Genomic DNA, 17,529 nt, shown 5'->3' with positions numbered 1-17,529 from the left:
TGCGTGACGTCACAGGCAGCCGCTAAGACGCAGGACGCGGCGGGTACCGCCTGCCAGCGCGTAGGAGCTACTAAGCGGGTGCAAAAGCATCACTGCCGTGCATTTCTGAAGGGCAAACTTTTAAACGTGATGCTGAAATTAATATCGTACTTGTAATATCAAAATTTCAGATATAGGTGTCTATGTACTAAGCCTTGGAGAGTTATAAAGTAGAGATAAAGTCCCAGCCAATCGGATCCTAACTGCCATGTTACAGGCTGTGTTAGAAATATGACCATTAGGAGCTGGTTGGTTGGTACTTTATCTCTCTCCACTTTATACATAGACCCCATGGGAAGTGTTAAAATGCTGCTAGTCGGGATCCCGGCAGTCACAATGCCAACGCTGGAATCCCGACTAGCGGTGAAATGCAGCTGCCTGAATACCAGTTACACAAGCTATTCTCCCTCTGTGGGTGTCCACGACACCCATAGAGGGAGAATATAACTAGCGCAGCGTGTCACCGTGGCCGCAGCGTGATGAGCGGAGCGAGCCCACAAGAAGGTGCTATCTAGAGCTCGCCCTGCTGCCGGCATACTGGTGGCCGGGATGCCGCTGTTGGTATACTGACGCTCGGCTTCCCGGCCGCCAGTAATTCATACTGAACTCAAACCTCATAGTCATGTTATGTAATGAATAAGATGCATTATATTATATACTTGAGACTATTCCTAAACTTCATTGCTATCTATTACTACCACAAACTGTGGCAAGTCTGAACTTTTGTAATATGTTGACTGCAGAAAATATAGTGGCAGTGCAGCTGCAGTGTGTTTTGCTGAAAAAGATATGCTCAGTTAATGTTACAATACAAGCAACAGTATCACTAATTTAAATGATGCAATCATTGTTATGAAACTTGCACAAATGATAAACAACGTTTCTCTAACGTCCTAGAGGATGCTGGGGACTCCGTAAGGACCATGGGGATAGAGAGGCTCCGCAGGAGACATGGGCACTTTAAGAAAGACTTCAGGTCTGGGTGTGCACTGGCTCCTCCCTCTATGCCCCTCCTCTAGACCTCAGTTTGATACTGTGCCCAGAGGAGATGGGTGCACTTCAGGGAGCTCTCCTGAGCTTGCTGACACAGTATATTTGTTAGGTTTTTTTATTTTCAGGGAGCACTGCTGGCAACAGACTCCCTGCATCGAGGGACTGAGGGGAGAGAAGCAGACCTACTTCTGTGAGTTTCAAGGCTCTGCTTCTTAGGCTCCTGGACACCATTAGCTCCAGAGGGATTGGTACGCAGGTCTCACCCTCGCCGTCCGTCCCAGAGCCGCGCCGCCGTCCCCCTCGCAGAGCCGGAAGATAGAAGCCGGGTGAGTATGAGAAGAAAAGAAGAATTCAGAGGCGGCAGAAGACTTCATGATCTTCACTGAGGTAACGCACAGCACTGCAGCTGTGCGCCATTGCTCCCATACACCTCACACACGGCAGTCACTGTAAGGGTGCAGGGCGCAGGGGGGGCACCCTGGGCAGCATATAGACCTCTTTTGGCAAAAATAAGTATATGTACAGCTGGGCACTGTACATATATAAGAGCCCCCGCCAAATTTTGAGATTTTCAGCGGGACAGAAGCCTGCCGCCGAGGGGGCGGGGCTTCTCCCTCAGCACTCACAGCGCCATTTTTCCTCCACAGCACCGCTGAGAGGAAGCTCCCCGGACTCTCCCCTGCTTATACCACGGTAGACAGAGGGTTTTAAAGAGGAGGGGGGGCACAAAATTGGCGCATATTGTATATGTAAACAGCGCTATCTGGATAAACCATAATATTATTGTGTTTTTGTCCTGGGTCATACAGCGCTGGGGTGTGTTCTGGCATACTCTCTCTCTGTCTCTCCAAAGGGCCTGGTGGGGAAACTATCTTCAGATAAGAGGTTCCCTGTGTGTGTGGTGTGTCAGTACGCGTGTGTCGACATGTCTGAGGTAGAAGGTTTACCTAGAAAGGTGGGGGAGCGTATGAATGTGAGGTCTCCGTCGGCGGTGCCGACACCTGACTGGGTGGATATGTGGAATGTTTTAAGTGCTAGTGTGAACTTATTGCACAAGAGATTAGACAAAGCTGAGGCTAAGGAACAGTCAGGGAGTGAACCCGTGTCTGTCCCTATGTCGCCGGGACCTTCAGGGTCTCAGAAGCGCCCACTATCCCAAATAGCAGACACTGATACCGACACGGATTCGGACTCCAGTGTCGACTACGATGATGTAAAGTTACAGCCGAAAGTAGCTAAATGTATTCGATATATGATTATTGCAATAAAAGAAGTGTTGCATATCACAGAGGAAAATGGAAAAAAGCCCGAGGTAACTTTTCCCTCCTCACATGAGTTGAACGAATTATGTGAAAAAGCTTGGAAATCTCCAGACAAAAAACTGCAGATTCCCAAAAGGATTCTTATGGCGTATCCTTTCCCGCCAACGGACAGGGTACGGTGGGAATCATCCCCTAAGGTGGACAAAGCGTTGACATGCTTGTCAAAAAAGATAACGCTGCCATCACATGATACGGCTACCCTCAAGGATCCTGCAGACCGCAAGCAGGAGATTACCTTGAAATCCATTTACACACATTCTGGTACATTACTCAGACCGGCAATTGCGTCGGCCTGGGTTTGTAGCGCGGTTGCAGCATGGACAGGTTCATTATCGGCGGAGATTGAAACCCTAGATAAGGATACTATTTTATTGATCCTAGGCCATATAAAGGATGCTGTCTTATATATGAGGGATGCTCAAAGAGACATTAGTTTACTGGGTTCCAGAATAAACGCTATGTCAATCTCTGCTAGACAAGTCCCCTGGACCCGGCAGTGGACAGGTGATGCCGACTCAAAAAGACATATGGAGGTTTTACCTTACAAGGGGGAGGAATTGTTTGGGGAAGGTCTCTCGACCTGGTCTTCACATCTACGGCAGGTAAATCGAATTTTGTGTCTTATGTTCCCTCACAACCTAAGAAAGCGCCACATTATCAAATGCAGTCCTTTCGTTCAAATAAAAGCAAAAGAGTGCGTGATCGTCCTTTCTTGCCAGAGGTAAAAAGCTGCACAGCACAGCTAGTTCCCAGGAACAGAAATCCTCCCCGGCCTCTGCAAAATCCACCACATGACGCTGGGGCTCCGCTGGGGGAGTCCGCCCCAGTGGGGGCACATCTTCAACTTTTCAGCCACATCTGGGTTCACTCACAGGTGGATCCCTGGGCAATAGAAATTGTTTCTCAGGGATACAAGCTGGAATTCGAAGAGGTGCCTCCTCGCCGGTTTTTCAAATCTGCTCTACCGACTTCTCCCCTGGAAAGGGAGATAGTGTTAAATGCTATTCACAAATTGTGTCTTCAACAAGTGGTTCCCCTACTTCAGAGAGGGAAGGGATACTACTCCACCCTGTTTGTAGTTCCGAAACCGGACAGTTCGGTCAGACCCATATTGAATTTAAAATCCCTGAACCTATACTTAAAAACGGTTCAAGTTCAAAATGGAATCGCTCAGAGCGGTCATCGCCAGCCTGGAAGGGGGGGATTTTATGGTATCCCTGGACATAAAGGATGCATACCTTCATGTTCCCATATATCCACCTCATCAGGCGTACCTGAGATTTGCGGTACAGGATTGTCATTACCAATTTCAGACGTTGCCGTTTGGGCTTTCCACGGCCCCGAGGATTTTCACAAAGGTAATGGCGGAAATGATGGTGCTCCTGCTCAAGCAGGGTGTCACAGTTATCCCGTACTTGGACGATCTCCTCATAAAAGCGAGATCAAGAGAGCAGTTGCTGAGCAGCGTGTCACTTTCACTGAAAGTGTTACAGCAACACGGCTGAAATCTCAATATCCCCAAGTCGCAGTTGGTTCCTACGACTCGTTTGACCTTCTTAGGCATGATTCTGGATACGGACCAGAGAAGGGTTTATCTTCCGATAGAAAAGGCTCAGGAACTCATGACCCTGGTCAGGAACCTATTGAAGCCAAAACAGGTGTCAGTGCATCACTGCACTCGAGTCCTGGGAAAGATGGTGGCATCGTACGAGGCCATTCCCTTCAGCAGGTTCCATGCGAGGACCTTCCAATGGGACCTACTGGACAAGTGGTCCGGGTCACATCTACAGATTCATCAGTTGATCGCCCTGTCCCCCAGGGCCAGAGTATCTCTCCTGTGGTGGCTACAGAGTGCTCACCTTCTGGAGGGCCGCAGGTTCGGCATTCAGGACTGGGTTCTGGTGACCACGGACGCGAGCCTCAGAGGGTGGGGAGCAGTCACAAGGGGAACAAACTTCCAAGGACTCTGGACAAGTCAAGAGACTTGTCTTCACATCAACATCCTGGAACTGAGGGCCATATACAACGCCCTACGTCAGGCGGAGAACTTACTTAGCGACCAACCAGTTCTGATCCAGTCAGACAACATCACCGCAGTGGCTCATGTAAACCGCTAAGGCGGCACAAGGAGCAGGGTGGCAATGGCGGAAGCCACCAAGATTCTTCGCCGGGCGGAAAATCATGTAAGCTGTCAGCTGTGTTCATTCCAGGAGTGGACAACTGGGAAGCAGACTTCCTCAGCAGACACGACCTGCATCCAGGGGAGTGGGGACTTCATCGGGAAGTCTTCGTACAGATTGCAAGTCAGTGGGGACTGCCCCAGATAGAGATGATAGCATCCCGTCTCAACAAATAGCTACAGAGGTATTGCGCCAGATCAAAAGATCCTCAGGCGGTAGCAGTAGACGCCCTGGTGACACCATGGGTGTTCCAGTCGGTTCATGTGTTTCCTCCTCTTTTTCTCATACCCAAGGTATTGTGAATAATAAGAAAAAGAGGAGTGAGAACAATTCTCATTGTTCCAGATTGGCCAAGAAGGACCTGGTATCCGGATCTGCTGGAAATGCTCACAAAAGATCCGTGGCCTCTTCCTCTACGACAGGACCTGTTACAACAGGGGCCATGTCTGTTCCAAGACTTACCGCGGCTGCGTTTGACGGCATGGCGGTTGAACGCCGGATCCTAGCGGAAAAAGGAATTCCGGATGAGGTCATTCCTACGCTGATAAAGGCTAGGAAGGACGTGACATCTAAACATTATCACCGAATATGGTGTAAATATGTTTCTTGGTGTGAGGCCAGGAGTGCTCCTACGGAAGAATACCATTTAGGCCGTTTTCTTCACTTCCTACAAACTGGAGTGAATTTGGGCCTAAAATTAGGCTCCATTAAAGTTCAGATTTCGGCCTTATCCATTTTCTTTCAAAAGGAATTGGCCTCTTTACCTGAAGTACAGACTTTTGTGAAGGGAGTACTGCATATTCAGCCTCCTTTTTGTACCTCCGGTGGCGCCTTGGGACCTTAACGTGGTGTTAAGTTTCCTTAAGTCACATTGGCTTGAACCACTTAAAGCAGTGGAGTTGAAATATCTCACTTGGAAGGTGGTCATGTTGTTAGCCTTGGCTTCGGCTAGGCGAGTTTCGGAATTGGCGGCTTTATCACATAAAAGCCCCTATCTGGTTTTCCATATGGATAGAGCGGAATTGCGGATCCGTCCTCAATTCCTACCTAAGGTGGTCTCATCCTTTCATATGAACCAACCTATTGTCGTGCCTGTGGCTACACGTGACTTGGAGGATTCCGAGTCCCTGGATGTGGTCAGGGCTTTGAAAATTTACGTGGCCTGAACGGCTAGGATCAGAAAAACAGAAGCACTGTTTGTCCTGTATGCAGCCAACAAGGTTGGCGGCCCTGCTTCAAAGCAGACTATTGCTCGCTGGATCTGTAACACGATTCAGCAGGCGCATTTTACTGCAGGATTGCCGTTACTGAAATCGGTTAAGGCCCATTCCACTAGGAAGGTGGGCTCGTCTTGGGCGGCTGCCCGAGGGGTCTCGGCACAACAGCTGTGCCGAGCTGCTACTTGGTCGGGGTCAAACACCTTTGCAAAGTTCTATAAGTTTGATACCCTGGCTGAGGAGGACCTCCTGTTGCTCAATCGGTGCTGCAGAGTCATCCGCACTCTCCCGCCCGTTTGGGAGCTTTGGTATAATCCCCATGGTCCTTAAGGAGTCCCCAGCATCCTCTAGGACGTTAGAGAAAATAAGATTTTAAACCTACCGGTAAATCTTTTTCTCGTAGTCCGTAGAGGATGCTGGGCGCCCGTCCCAAGTGCGGACTACTTCTGGGAGACTTGTGTATATAGTTTTGCTTACATAAGGGTTATGTTATAGTTCCATCAGGTTGGACTGATGCTACGTTATTTTTTCATACTGTTAACTGTTTACTTGATACACAAGTTATACGGTGTGATTGGTGTGGCTGGTATGAATCTTGCCCTTGGATTAACAAAAATCCTTTGCTCGTACTGTCCATCTCCTCTGGGCACAGTTTCTCTAACTGAGGTCTAGAGGAGGGGCATAGAGGGAGGAGCCAGTGCACACCCAGACCTAAAGTCTTTCTTAAAGTGCCCATGTCTCCTGCGGAGCCAGTCTATCCTCGTGGTCCTTACGGAGTCCCCAGCATCCTCTACGGACTACGAGAAAAAGATTTACCGGTAGGTTTAAAATCTTATTTTTCCTAGGTTAGCTGCAATCCCTGTAAGCATTAAAGTCTGCAGATAATGGGGGTCATTCCGATTGTTCGCTCGTTGTCGATTTTTCGCAACAAAGCGATTAAGGCAAAAATGCGCATGGTTCGCAGTGCGCATGCGGTAAGTATTTTAGCACTTAGTAAATTTACTCGCGTCCGAACGAAGAAATGTCATCGTTGTAGTGTTCGGAGTGTGATTGACAGGGAGTGGGTGTTTCTGGGCGGAAACTGCCCGTTTTCTGGGAGTGTGCGGAAAAACGCAGGCGTGTCAGGGAAAAACGCGGTAGTGTCTGGAGAAACGGGGGAGTGGCTGGCCGAACGCTCGGCGTGTGTGTGACGTCAAACCAGGAACGAAACGGCCTGAACTGATCGCAATCTGTGAGTAGGTCTGGAGCTACTCAGAAACTGCAAAGAAATTTCTATTCGCAATTGTGCTAATCTTTCGTTCGCTATTCTGCTAAGATACACTCCCAGAGGGCGGCGGCCTAGCGTATGCATGCTGCTAAAATCTGCTAGCGAGCGAACAACTCTGAATGACCCCCAATATTAGATATCTGCTGCTGACTTCTGGCACTGCAGTTCCCATGCTATGGGGCTGTAATAGAAGGGTGTGGTATAGTGGTCCTACATTCATCAGTCTGACGGTGCTTGTCAGACACTGGAGGTTTCCCGTCAAATAATAGTTAGACATTAATCATACTTCGACATAGATAAGTTAGACAATGTAATTAATCAGACATATAAAAGATCGACAGCGTATACACAGACAAAAAAAAAAAAAGGTCCGACATTTATCCATCAGATACGTATTATATAGACACGGTTGAAAACAGACATTGAATACATAGACACATTCCGATAAGGCATTTATGAGACAACAAGTAGACCGACACAAACATAACACCGACAACGAATTCATAGACATTTAAGAGATAGACAGCGCATACATAGACAGTTAATAGACCAACGGCGAATCCATAGACAAATAGAGAGACAGAAATTTCCTCATTCAGACATCAATTAGACCGACACACTAAAAGTCCGACTGGACATATATCGGACATTAATAAGACAGACACACAAAAGACAGACAACTCATATAGAGACAGTTAAAAGTCCGACAGGACATCTATCAGACATTAATAAGACCGACACAAAAAAGTCCGACAACACATATAGGGGGATATTCAATTGTTAGGAAAAAAACAGACACCCACCTGATTTTTCAATCTAATAGACAGGAAAAAAACAGACACCCAACCAACATTTCAAACATTTGAATTCCCCCCCATAGAGACAGTTAAAAGTCCGACAGGACATATGTCAGATATTAATAAGTCCGACACACATTCATTGCCAAAATATAATATTACACATAACAGACACATAACAGACAGGTATTCTTACTCAGAAACAGGGCCGTATCTTCAGTCCTGAGACTTGTAGTTCTCCTACACCACCCCTGTACACTCAGTCACGGTGTTGCTGAGTGGGAGGGGGGGGTCGCCCCGCCCTGGAGTACACAAACACCTAGCATCAATTACACAGGGAACATGCACACAGTGCATGTTTAATGATTTCAACACAGGGCCATATCTTCAGTCCTGGGACTTGTAGTTCTCCTACATCACCCCTGTACACTCGGTCACGGCGTCGCTCTCAATAGCTATTGCGGGTGGACGGGACCCATATCGTCTCGTCCTGGACAGCCCGTTATCGCCTGCAATAGCTACGGAGAAGGGGGGGGGGGGGATTGCGCTCATGACTTCAGCCTGTATGAGTTGGGCTTGCTAGTTAGAACGCTGACAGGTCTGGCTGGGACCTGTAGTTCCATGGATGAAAGTAGCGCAGGGGGTAACGCTATTAGCGTAGGCGCGTCTTACCCTAGACAGCATGCTATTGCTGGGGTGACGATGGAGGCGTCCAGGACAGGGCGCCCAGAAATAGAGGGGGACGGGATAGGGGTGACTGAGGGGAAGGGGCGCACTGCAGGGACTGGGGGGAGGTGTGGGGGGGGGGGGGTGAGCATGACTTTAGCCTGTATGAGTTGGGCTTGCTAGTAGGACCGCTGACAGGTCTGGCTGGGACCTGTAGCTCCATGGATGAGAGTATCGCAGGGGGTTGCTGGGGTGAGATGAGCTATGGTGGTAGCACATGCCAGCGGTAGAGGGCCATACAGGACTGGACGCTGGGACCCCCATCCACCCGCAATAGCTATTTGGAGCTAAGGGTGCAGGTGTGTACGCGGCGACATGTCTGTGTGTAGGACAGTAGTGTTGGGGAAATTAAAATCTCGGAAGTCTATGAAATCGATATATGGGCCCCTGTCCTAATAATCTGTCGGTCTTTGCGTGTCGGTATTATTTTATTCTGTTATATGTATGTATTGTCGGTCATTTGGCTGTCAGTCTTTTACGTGTCGGTCTTATTGGGGTCTGAGTTATGTACTGTCGGTCATTTAGCTATCTATGTATACTAGGGTGCATCAAACACCCCGACATTCGGAATGCTTGCTGTCCCTATTCTTAAAATGTTCCTTTTTAGCATAGAAACAACTGTGCAAATTTTTTTTGATGTACGATTTGACTTAGGTGGTCCACCTGCACACCCAAAAATTGTCTGTATCTTGGTACTAAAGCACGTGTATTGTATTATACAAAACAACTAACTTTAGCAAAACGAAGCCAACTTTTGTATGTGTGCCATGAATGCGTGTCTTACATTGATTTAAGAACATAAAAACATAACAAAGAAAGGGAACAGCATGAAGCCTCATGGGCCTATCGTGGCTGTTCCCATCCAAATCACAAAACATTAATCAAATCATTATTTATTTTTAAGATTTGTCACATCTGAAATAGATTCATGGTTTATGTTTAACATTCTTCAGCTAAACCATGATTTTCTTACGAAAGACATTGGTGAATTGAAAGAATCTGATGCTTATCAGAATTCACAAACCAATATTCAAGCATTGAATGTTGTCAATGATTGTGCTGAACGTGGTGTCAAGCTTAGTTCAGACTTCTTATCATCGGCTAAGAAGGAAGAGCACTATCAAAATGTACTCCAAGTAGTTGAAGATGATCGCAAAGAGAGACCAAACTTGTGTAAGGCCAGCAATAAGAGTTTCAACTTTGTAATAAGCCAACTGTAACATGTTGTTCACTGTTCCGTCACTAATTCTGCTTATATCTCTTTGTTTAGTTGTTAACAATGAATAAATCACTTTATCATTAACCTACTACAGGTTGAGTATCCCATATCCAAATATCCGAAATACGGAATATTCCGAAATACGGACTTTTTTGAGCGAGAGTGAGATAGTGAAACTTTTGTTTTCTGATGGCTCAATGTACACAAACTTTGTTTAATACACACAGTTATTAAAAATATTGTATTAAATGACCTTCAGACTGTGTATATAAGGTGTATATGAAACATAAATGAATTGCGTGAATGTACACACACTTTGTTTAATGCACAAATTTATAACAAATATTGGCTAAAATTACCTTCAGGCTGTGTGTATAAGGTGCATATAAAACATAAATGCATTCTGTGCTTAGATTTAGGTCCCATTACCATGATATCTCATTATGGTATGCAATTATTCCAAAATACGGAAAAATCCGATATCCAAAATACCTCTGGTCCCAAGCATTTTGGATAAGGGATACTCAACCTGTAAATTGTTTTAAGTCCTTGTATCAGAGAAGTTAAAAGAAGTGTTATTGCATTTAAAATAAATAGAAATCTTTAATCTTCAGAAGCATGGTGGGCCACATAAATATCATCATCTCAGATTCTTCAAAATTTGTATGGAATATATCCTTACCAATTCTAAAAAATGTAGCATGGGGACAAATAATTTTTCTTACTTTAAAAAATGAATGGGGTGTTTGATGCACCCTAATGTATACGTTGTCAGATTTTTACGTGTCGGTCTTATTGGAGTCTGTTATATGTATTGTCGGTCATTTAGTTGTCTGTGTATGTGCTGTCTGCATTCTGGGATTGTCTATTTAATTGATGTCTGGTAAATTACATTTCGGTCTCTTTTACTGTCTATGTATGCGCTGTCGGTCTAATGCACGTCTGATGTGTGTTCTGTTAGTCTTTTATGTGTCTGTGTATATGCTGTCGGTCGGTTGTGGTTCGGTATCATTGTTGTCTGATGGATGACGTGTCGGTCTGTTTTGTTGTCGATGTATGCACTGTCGGTTTTGGGGTTGTCGATGTGACTGTTGTCTGACCTATGAACTGTTGGTCTTTGTTCTGTAGGGCTGTTGGCCTTGTCGGTGTTTCCATTGTCTATATATTACCTTTTGTCTGAGTTTTATCTGTCGGTGTTTCACCACTGTCTGACTGGTGTCTGTCTGTCTTTTTGCTCTCTGCATTCTTCTGGTCGGCGTGTCATCCATAACCCGTAATAGAAATGCAGTCTATAGATTGCATTGCCTATTAAAGTGTATGGTATTGTTTCCACAGAATTCCCCTCTGGGTGTTCTCTTTACAAAGGACAAGAGCTGTCCCTTGTGTACATGCGTTAATAAACGCTGGTATGCATGCGATAAGTGGCAGGATGTATCAAATAGAACAGTTGTTCCCAAAATTGGTCCACAGTGAGCACTAATGGTCCAGGTTTAAGTATATCCATGCATGGCCACAGGTAACTAACGGGCTAATTCATTGTGGATTGCTTCTGCAATCCCCGACACAGTTTCCCAGTTATCGGGAAACTGCGCAGGTGCAGGACCCGTTCTGCGCATGTGCAAAGCTGGACCTGCCCGTGGTTCACATTTATCCGATAGCCTCTGCCGCATTCGGATGGCAGAGACAGCTTGTGTCGACCCCCTTTTCCAGGAGTGGCAAGGCCAAGGTCTGCGTCTCAGACACAGATTTCTTCGCCTCGCAAGGCTCCCTGTCACGGCCAGCCTGAGTAAGCTGAGACTTACTCAGCTGGCAGGCTGCGGGGACCATCGGCCGCGATGTTGGTCCCAGGCTGCCACGTTACCTCAGCGTTGCGATCGCAAATTCAGCAAAGAGGGGTTTAACGCATATTTGCATTAGTGTGGATTGCATTTGCAAAGCAGCCTACGAGCAGCTTTACAAATACAGACCATGCTGAATGAGGGCCTTAGTTAGTACCTCAGTCAATATGATTTAATTATCTGTGTGGAGCCATTGATATCCTTAAAACCTGGACTGTTACTGTTCCTTGAAGATCGAGTTTGGGAATCACTGGCATAGAATATGCTATACATAATACATTCTGCCCTGTGTAAAATCTGTACATATTGGTGATGGGAAGACATTGAAAAATGTGTGTTTCTGGAATGAGAGAACTGTAAGATGTTTGCTAAGGGGAAAATGAGAGAGAAAAAAGCACTTGTTATCATACATTAGAGATTTATCAGTGTTACTCTAGCATCCATAAGGGATATTGGGGATAGATTAGTACGATGGGGTATAGACTGGTCCAAAGGAGCCAGTGCACTTTAAATTTCTTCAACTGGGTGTGATTTACCGGTGGGTATTTAAAATCCTATTTTCTCAAACTCTGACCTCATGACCCCTAACCGTTCACATTTTCCAGATCTTTTAGCTGGTGCACATGTGTATTCATTAATAACTGGAACAATTTTTTAAAGCTCCACAGGCTGTCTGGAAAACGTAAACTGCTATAGAGGTCCTGAGGGCGGAGTTTGAGAAACACTTATCTGTATGGTATACATATTTCTGCTCCATATATATTAACAAACTATGGGGTCTAGGTACTAGGGGGGAAATATATAATTTTGAATGATAAAACTTGTTGCGTATGATAAATGGTGCTCCAGCGGTCATGGGTTCAGTTCCTAACTATCGTGTTTCAAATATTACAGTTGGGAGCTGATTGGCTGGAGCACCATAATATGCATAAGTTTTATCATTTACAATGAGTGTTCTCACTCGTTGATAAATGGGCCCCTAGGTCTTGGAGGAAGATAAAGTACCAGCCAATCAGCTCCTAACTGCCATGTTTCAGGCTGGGTTTAAAAAATGATAGGGGTTGATTGGTACGTTATCTCTCAACACTCGATCTCTCTCCAAGGGTTAGTACATAGGGCCTAATTCAGACTTGATCGCACCTCTGTGAATTTGCAGAGGTTTGCAATCGGATAGTCGCCACCCAGACAGAGTGAAATACCGCCCTGTGCAAGTCTGCGTATGCCTTGCGAAAAGCTTTGCAAACGCCGATCAGCTGCAAATCCATTCGCAACTCACTCACCATCTAATGATTTTTCCAGCTGTGCAGTCTTTGTGCAGCCCAGATCTTACTCCTACAGTGCAAAAGAATTAGACTGTTCAGGACCGGAGCTGATGTCACACACCCTCCCTGAAAACACTTGGGAACTCTTGCATTTTTACAGGCACTCCCAGGAAACGGCCAGTTACCATCCCCAAACGCCTTCTTCCTGTCAATCAGCCTGCACTCAACCAGCAATAAATTTAAAAAAAACGCAGGATTTTTAGGAGTATAAATTAGGACAGTAGACCCCAAAATGCCAAGAAAATGCCAACATGCTTACTCATCTGTGCTTTCTTGGTTTTATGCAGGCTGATGCTACAGACTTCTTTTATTTGTATGTGGACTAACTATTCATTTACCCTTTTTACATTTTTATAAAAGTAATGTCTAATAAGTATTCACATGCAAGCCTAGAGCTATGACAGCTGACTTACATGATGTAATAATGTACACAGCAGATATATTTGTAGGATTGTATATAAATATTTTATGAGCAGCAGCTGATGCTTTTCAGAATAGCCTCTGGAAAGTGCCTTGCATTATAGAGTTTAGCGTTTCCTAATGTTAAGTACCTATATATTGATTTTTTTTTTCCTTTTGTTTATTTTTCTGTCAGGTTGGGTTTCCACTGGCCTCCATTCTGTTCAATATCCCATTTACATCTGCACGTCCTGGCTCCAGCCAGCCAGCTGGGATTTCTCTCCCGAATGGTTTACAGACTCAATTCTTACTGGTTTATCACGGTAAGCTCTGCATGGTTGCATCCAGGTTCTACACAGAGGTTCACTACATGGCCAGAAATATGTGGCCACCCAAACATCACACCAATATGTGCTTGTTGTACGTTTCATTCCAAAATAAAGGGTATTAATATGGAGCTTCTCAATTGCTATGATCACAGCCTCCACTCTGGCTTCCAGGCAGCATTCCAGGTCATCCCAATTGTGTTTGATGGTCAGGTTCCTGTATAGGCCACTCAAGTTTTTTTCCACAACCTCTGTAAACCATTTTTCAGTGGACCGTGCTGTGTGTGCTGGGGTGGAAACCGGAGAGGGAATTCCCCAAATTCTCCTGTGCTGTCACAAAATTGGAAACGCACAATTCTCTAGAATGTCATTGTACGCACAATTCTCTAGAATGTCATTGTACGTATGCTGTAGAATTCACATTACTCTTCACTGGAACTAAGGAGCTCAGACCAAACCATGCAGTATAGCATCAAACCATTATTCCTCCTCCACCAAACTTTACAGCTGGCAGCATGCATTTAGGCAAGAAACATTCTCCCGAAATCCGCCAAACCTGGATTCATCAGTCAGACTGCCAGATGTTGAAGCGTGATTTGTCACTCCTTTCTACTGCAATGGTGGTGTGCTTAACGTTACTCCAGCCGACATTTGGCATTGTAACCTGGGGCTTGTGTGCGGCTGCTCAGCCATGATATGCTATAGTGTCTTTAGTCGTAAAGTGACCTGGAGTACCTTTTTATATGTTTAATTTCCTTCTTTTGTTTTTGCAAAGAAATCTTGTAGGCACTCTGGAGGGGTTAAACTGCAGAAATGTCCCATTGTGTTGCATCCATTTTTCTGATTGAAGTCAAATATGTAACGGGTCAACGGGTATGGGACTCGGGGTCGACACCTATTGGTCGACAGTGGCTAGGACAACACTAGAAATAGGTCGACACGGCCATTAGGTCCACATGAAAAAAAGGTCGACATGAGTTTTTAATGGGGGGGGTTTGCATCGTTCTCTACGTAAAGTGACCGGGAACCCCAATTAATGCACCGAGTCCACTCGCAGCCTCGCTCTGATACCGCTGCACTCTGCACAGGTTACCGTTCCCAATCGTAGTCCACGTGGATCGTAAAGTATGAAAAAGGAAAAAAAATGTGAAAAACTCATGTCAACCTTTTTGCATGTCGACCTAAGGGTCATGTTGACATATTTCTAGTGTCGACCTAGTCAATGTCGACCTAATGGGTGTCGACCTAAGTGGTGTCGACCCAGAGTCCGTATACTGGTATCAACAATGTGTCGCCTTACACACAAAAAACAATATTTAAAAAAAAAAAAAGAGGGATACAATCTTATGTCGCGCTTTGTCCAAATATACACTTGGTTAAAAAAATTAATACAAGCAGAAATTGATATGTGTATATTCTTATTCACCATTCACCATAACCGTTAATCCCAAACACACCTGTGCAGGTGACTAATCACCCCTTTAAGTGTTGCACTATAAATATTAAAACATACACCATACACCGACCGGTTTAGGTCAGAAGGGGTTCCGACCTATTTAATGCTGAGCCATTTTTTCCGACAAGTCTGGAATCCCGACTTGTCGGAAACCACGTAGATTGTCGGAATCCACGTGTGTATTGTCGGGAACGCAGCCAAACCTACAGGTTTTGGTCCTGGTTCCGACAAGAACAATCCGACTAGTTTTAAAGTCGGATTGACATTGTCGGAACCGGGGAGATGAGACGGGACAGCGGGGACAGGTAGGAGACTGGACCATATGAGGAGCGGCTGTCGGGACGGAGCGTGGATGGGTGAGGAACGGCTGTCGGGACGGAGCGTGGACGGGTGAGGAGTGGCCGTCGGGACGGAGCGTGGACGGGTGAGGAGTGGCCGTCGGGATGGAGCGTGGACGGGTGAGGAGCGACTGTCGGGAGCGGCCAAATATGACAGCCTGATTTGGCCACTAACTGAATACTGACCTGTTGGATCCTTTCCATTAGAAAGGATCCGACAGGTATTGAATACACCCCCAAAAATGAGAGCTGAAAAATAAGAAATCAACCTAGCATAATACTGTGTATATTCGTAATAAAGAAAGGTTTGTATATAACACTCACCCTTTTAAGGGTGATTTCAGGGCTTAATGTATGTCTTTACACCCTGGAGTCCTTCTTTCAAAGGTATGCGTCTCAATACAGCGACCACTGGAGACATGAGATGCAGGGGTAACAACGTATTTTATTGTACACATTTAAAATTCCTTTCTCTGACGTCCTAAGTGGATGCTGGGACTCCGTAAGGACCATGGGGAATAGCGGCTCCGCAGGAGACTGGGCACAACTAAAGAAAGCTTTAGGACTACCTGGTGTGCACTGGCTCCTCCCACTATGACCCTCCTCCAGACCTCAGTTAGAATCTTGTGCCCGGCTGAGCTAGATGCACACTAGGGGCTCTCCTGAGCTCCTAGAAAGAAAGTATATTTTAGGTTTTTTATTTTACAGTGAGATCTGCTGGCAACAGACTCACTGCAGCGAGGGACTAAGGGGAGAAGAAGCGAACCTACCTAACTGGTGGTAGTTTGGGCTTCTTAGGCTACTGGACACCATTAGCTCCAGAGGGATCGACCGCAGGACCCGACCTTGGTGTTCGGTCTCGGAGCCGCGCCGCCGGCCCCCTTACAGAGCCAGAAGCAAGAAGTGTTCCGGAAAATCGGCGGCAGAAGACTTCTGTCTTCAACAAGGTAGCGCACAGCACTGCAGCTGTGCGCCATTGTTTCTCATGCACACCTAACACTCCGGTCACTGATGGGTGCAGGGCGCTGGGGGAAGGGCGCCCTGAGGGCAATATAAGACACCTTGGCTGGCAAATCATCACAATATATAGTCCCAGGGCTATATATGTGATAAATTACCCCTGCCAGAATCCATGAAAGAAGCGGGAGAAAAGTCAGCCGAAAAAGGGGCGGGGTTATCTCCCTCAGCACACTGGCGCCATTTTTTCTTCACAGTGCAGCTGGAAGACAGCTCCCCAGGCTCTCCCCTGTAGTTTTCAGGCTCAGGGTTAAAAAGAGAGGGGGGGCACTAAATTTAGGCGCAATATATGTATACAAGCAGCTATTGGGGGAAAAATCACTCAGTTATAGTGTTAATCCCTGCATTATATAGCGCTCTGGTGTGTGCTGGCATACTCTCTCTCTGTCTCCCCAAAGGACTTTGTGGGGTCCTGTCCTCAGTCAGAGCATTCCCTGTGTGTGTGTGTGTGTGTGTGTGTGTGTGTGTGTGTGTGGTGTCGGTACGGCTGTGTCGACATGTTGAATGAGGAAGGTTACGTGGAGGCGGAGCAGAGGCCGATAAATGGGATGTCGCCCCCTGTGGGGCCGACACCAGAGTGGATGGATAGGTGGAAGGTATTAACCGACAATGTCAACTCCTTACATAAAAGGCTGGATGACGTAACAGCTGTGGGACAGCCGGCTTCTCAGCCCGCGCCTGCCCAGGCGTCTCAAAGGCCATCAGGGGCTCAAAAAACGCCTGTTACCTCAGATGGCAGACACAGATGTCGACACGGAGTCTGACTCCAGTGTCGACGAGGTTGAGATATATACACAATCCACTAGGAACATCCGTTACATGATCTCGGCAATGAAAAATGTGTTACACATTTTTGACATGAACCCAAGTACCACATAAAAGGGGTTTTATTTTTGGGGAGAAAAAGCAGCCAGTGTTTTGTTCCCCCATCAGATGAGTGAATGAAGTGTGTAAAGAAGCGTGGGTTCCCCCGATAAGAAACTGGTAATTTCTAAAAAGTTACTGATGGCGTACCCTTTCCTGCCAGAGGATAGGTCACGTTGGGAGATATCCCCTAGGGTGGATAAGGCGCT

General features: G+C 46.1%; 1 protein-coding gene across 2 annotated transcripts in view; it reads left to right on the top strand.

Annotated features, from left to right (window-relative positions):
• The window catches only part of HINT3 (histidine triad nucleotide binding protein 3), a 61,825-nt gene that overhangs the window by 7,441 nt on the left and 36,855 nt on the right, over positions 1-17,529 (top strand). For both annotated transcript variants that reach the window (XR_010176062.1, XM_063917293.1), the window contains exon 4: positions 13,516-13,642. Coding sequence is in view for 1 of the 2 variants with exons in the window: in XM_063917293.1 (XP_063773363.1) it covers positions 13,516-13,642 (127 nt within the window). In the remaining variant the exon portion in view is untranslated. The remainder of the gene's footprint in view (positions 1-13,515; positions 13,643-17,529) is intronic.

This window comes from Pseudophryne corroboree, chromosome 4 (genome assembly GCF_028390025.1).
Source record: "Pseudophryne corroboree isolate aPseCor3 chromosome 4, aPseCor3.hap2, whole genome shotgun sequence".
NCBI classification, from domain to species: domain Eukaryota; kingdom Metazoa; phylum Chordata; class Amphibia; order Anura; family Myobatrachidae; genus Pseudophryne; species Pseudophryne corroboree.
Note: the sequence above shows the minus strand (reverse complement) of the source record. Positions and strands in the feature narration are given on the sequence as shown.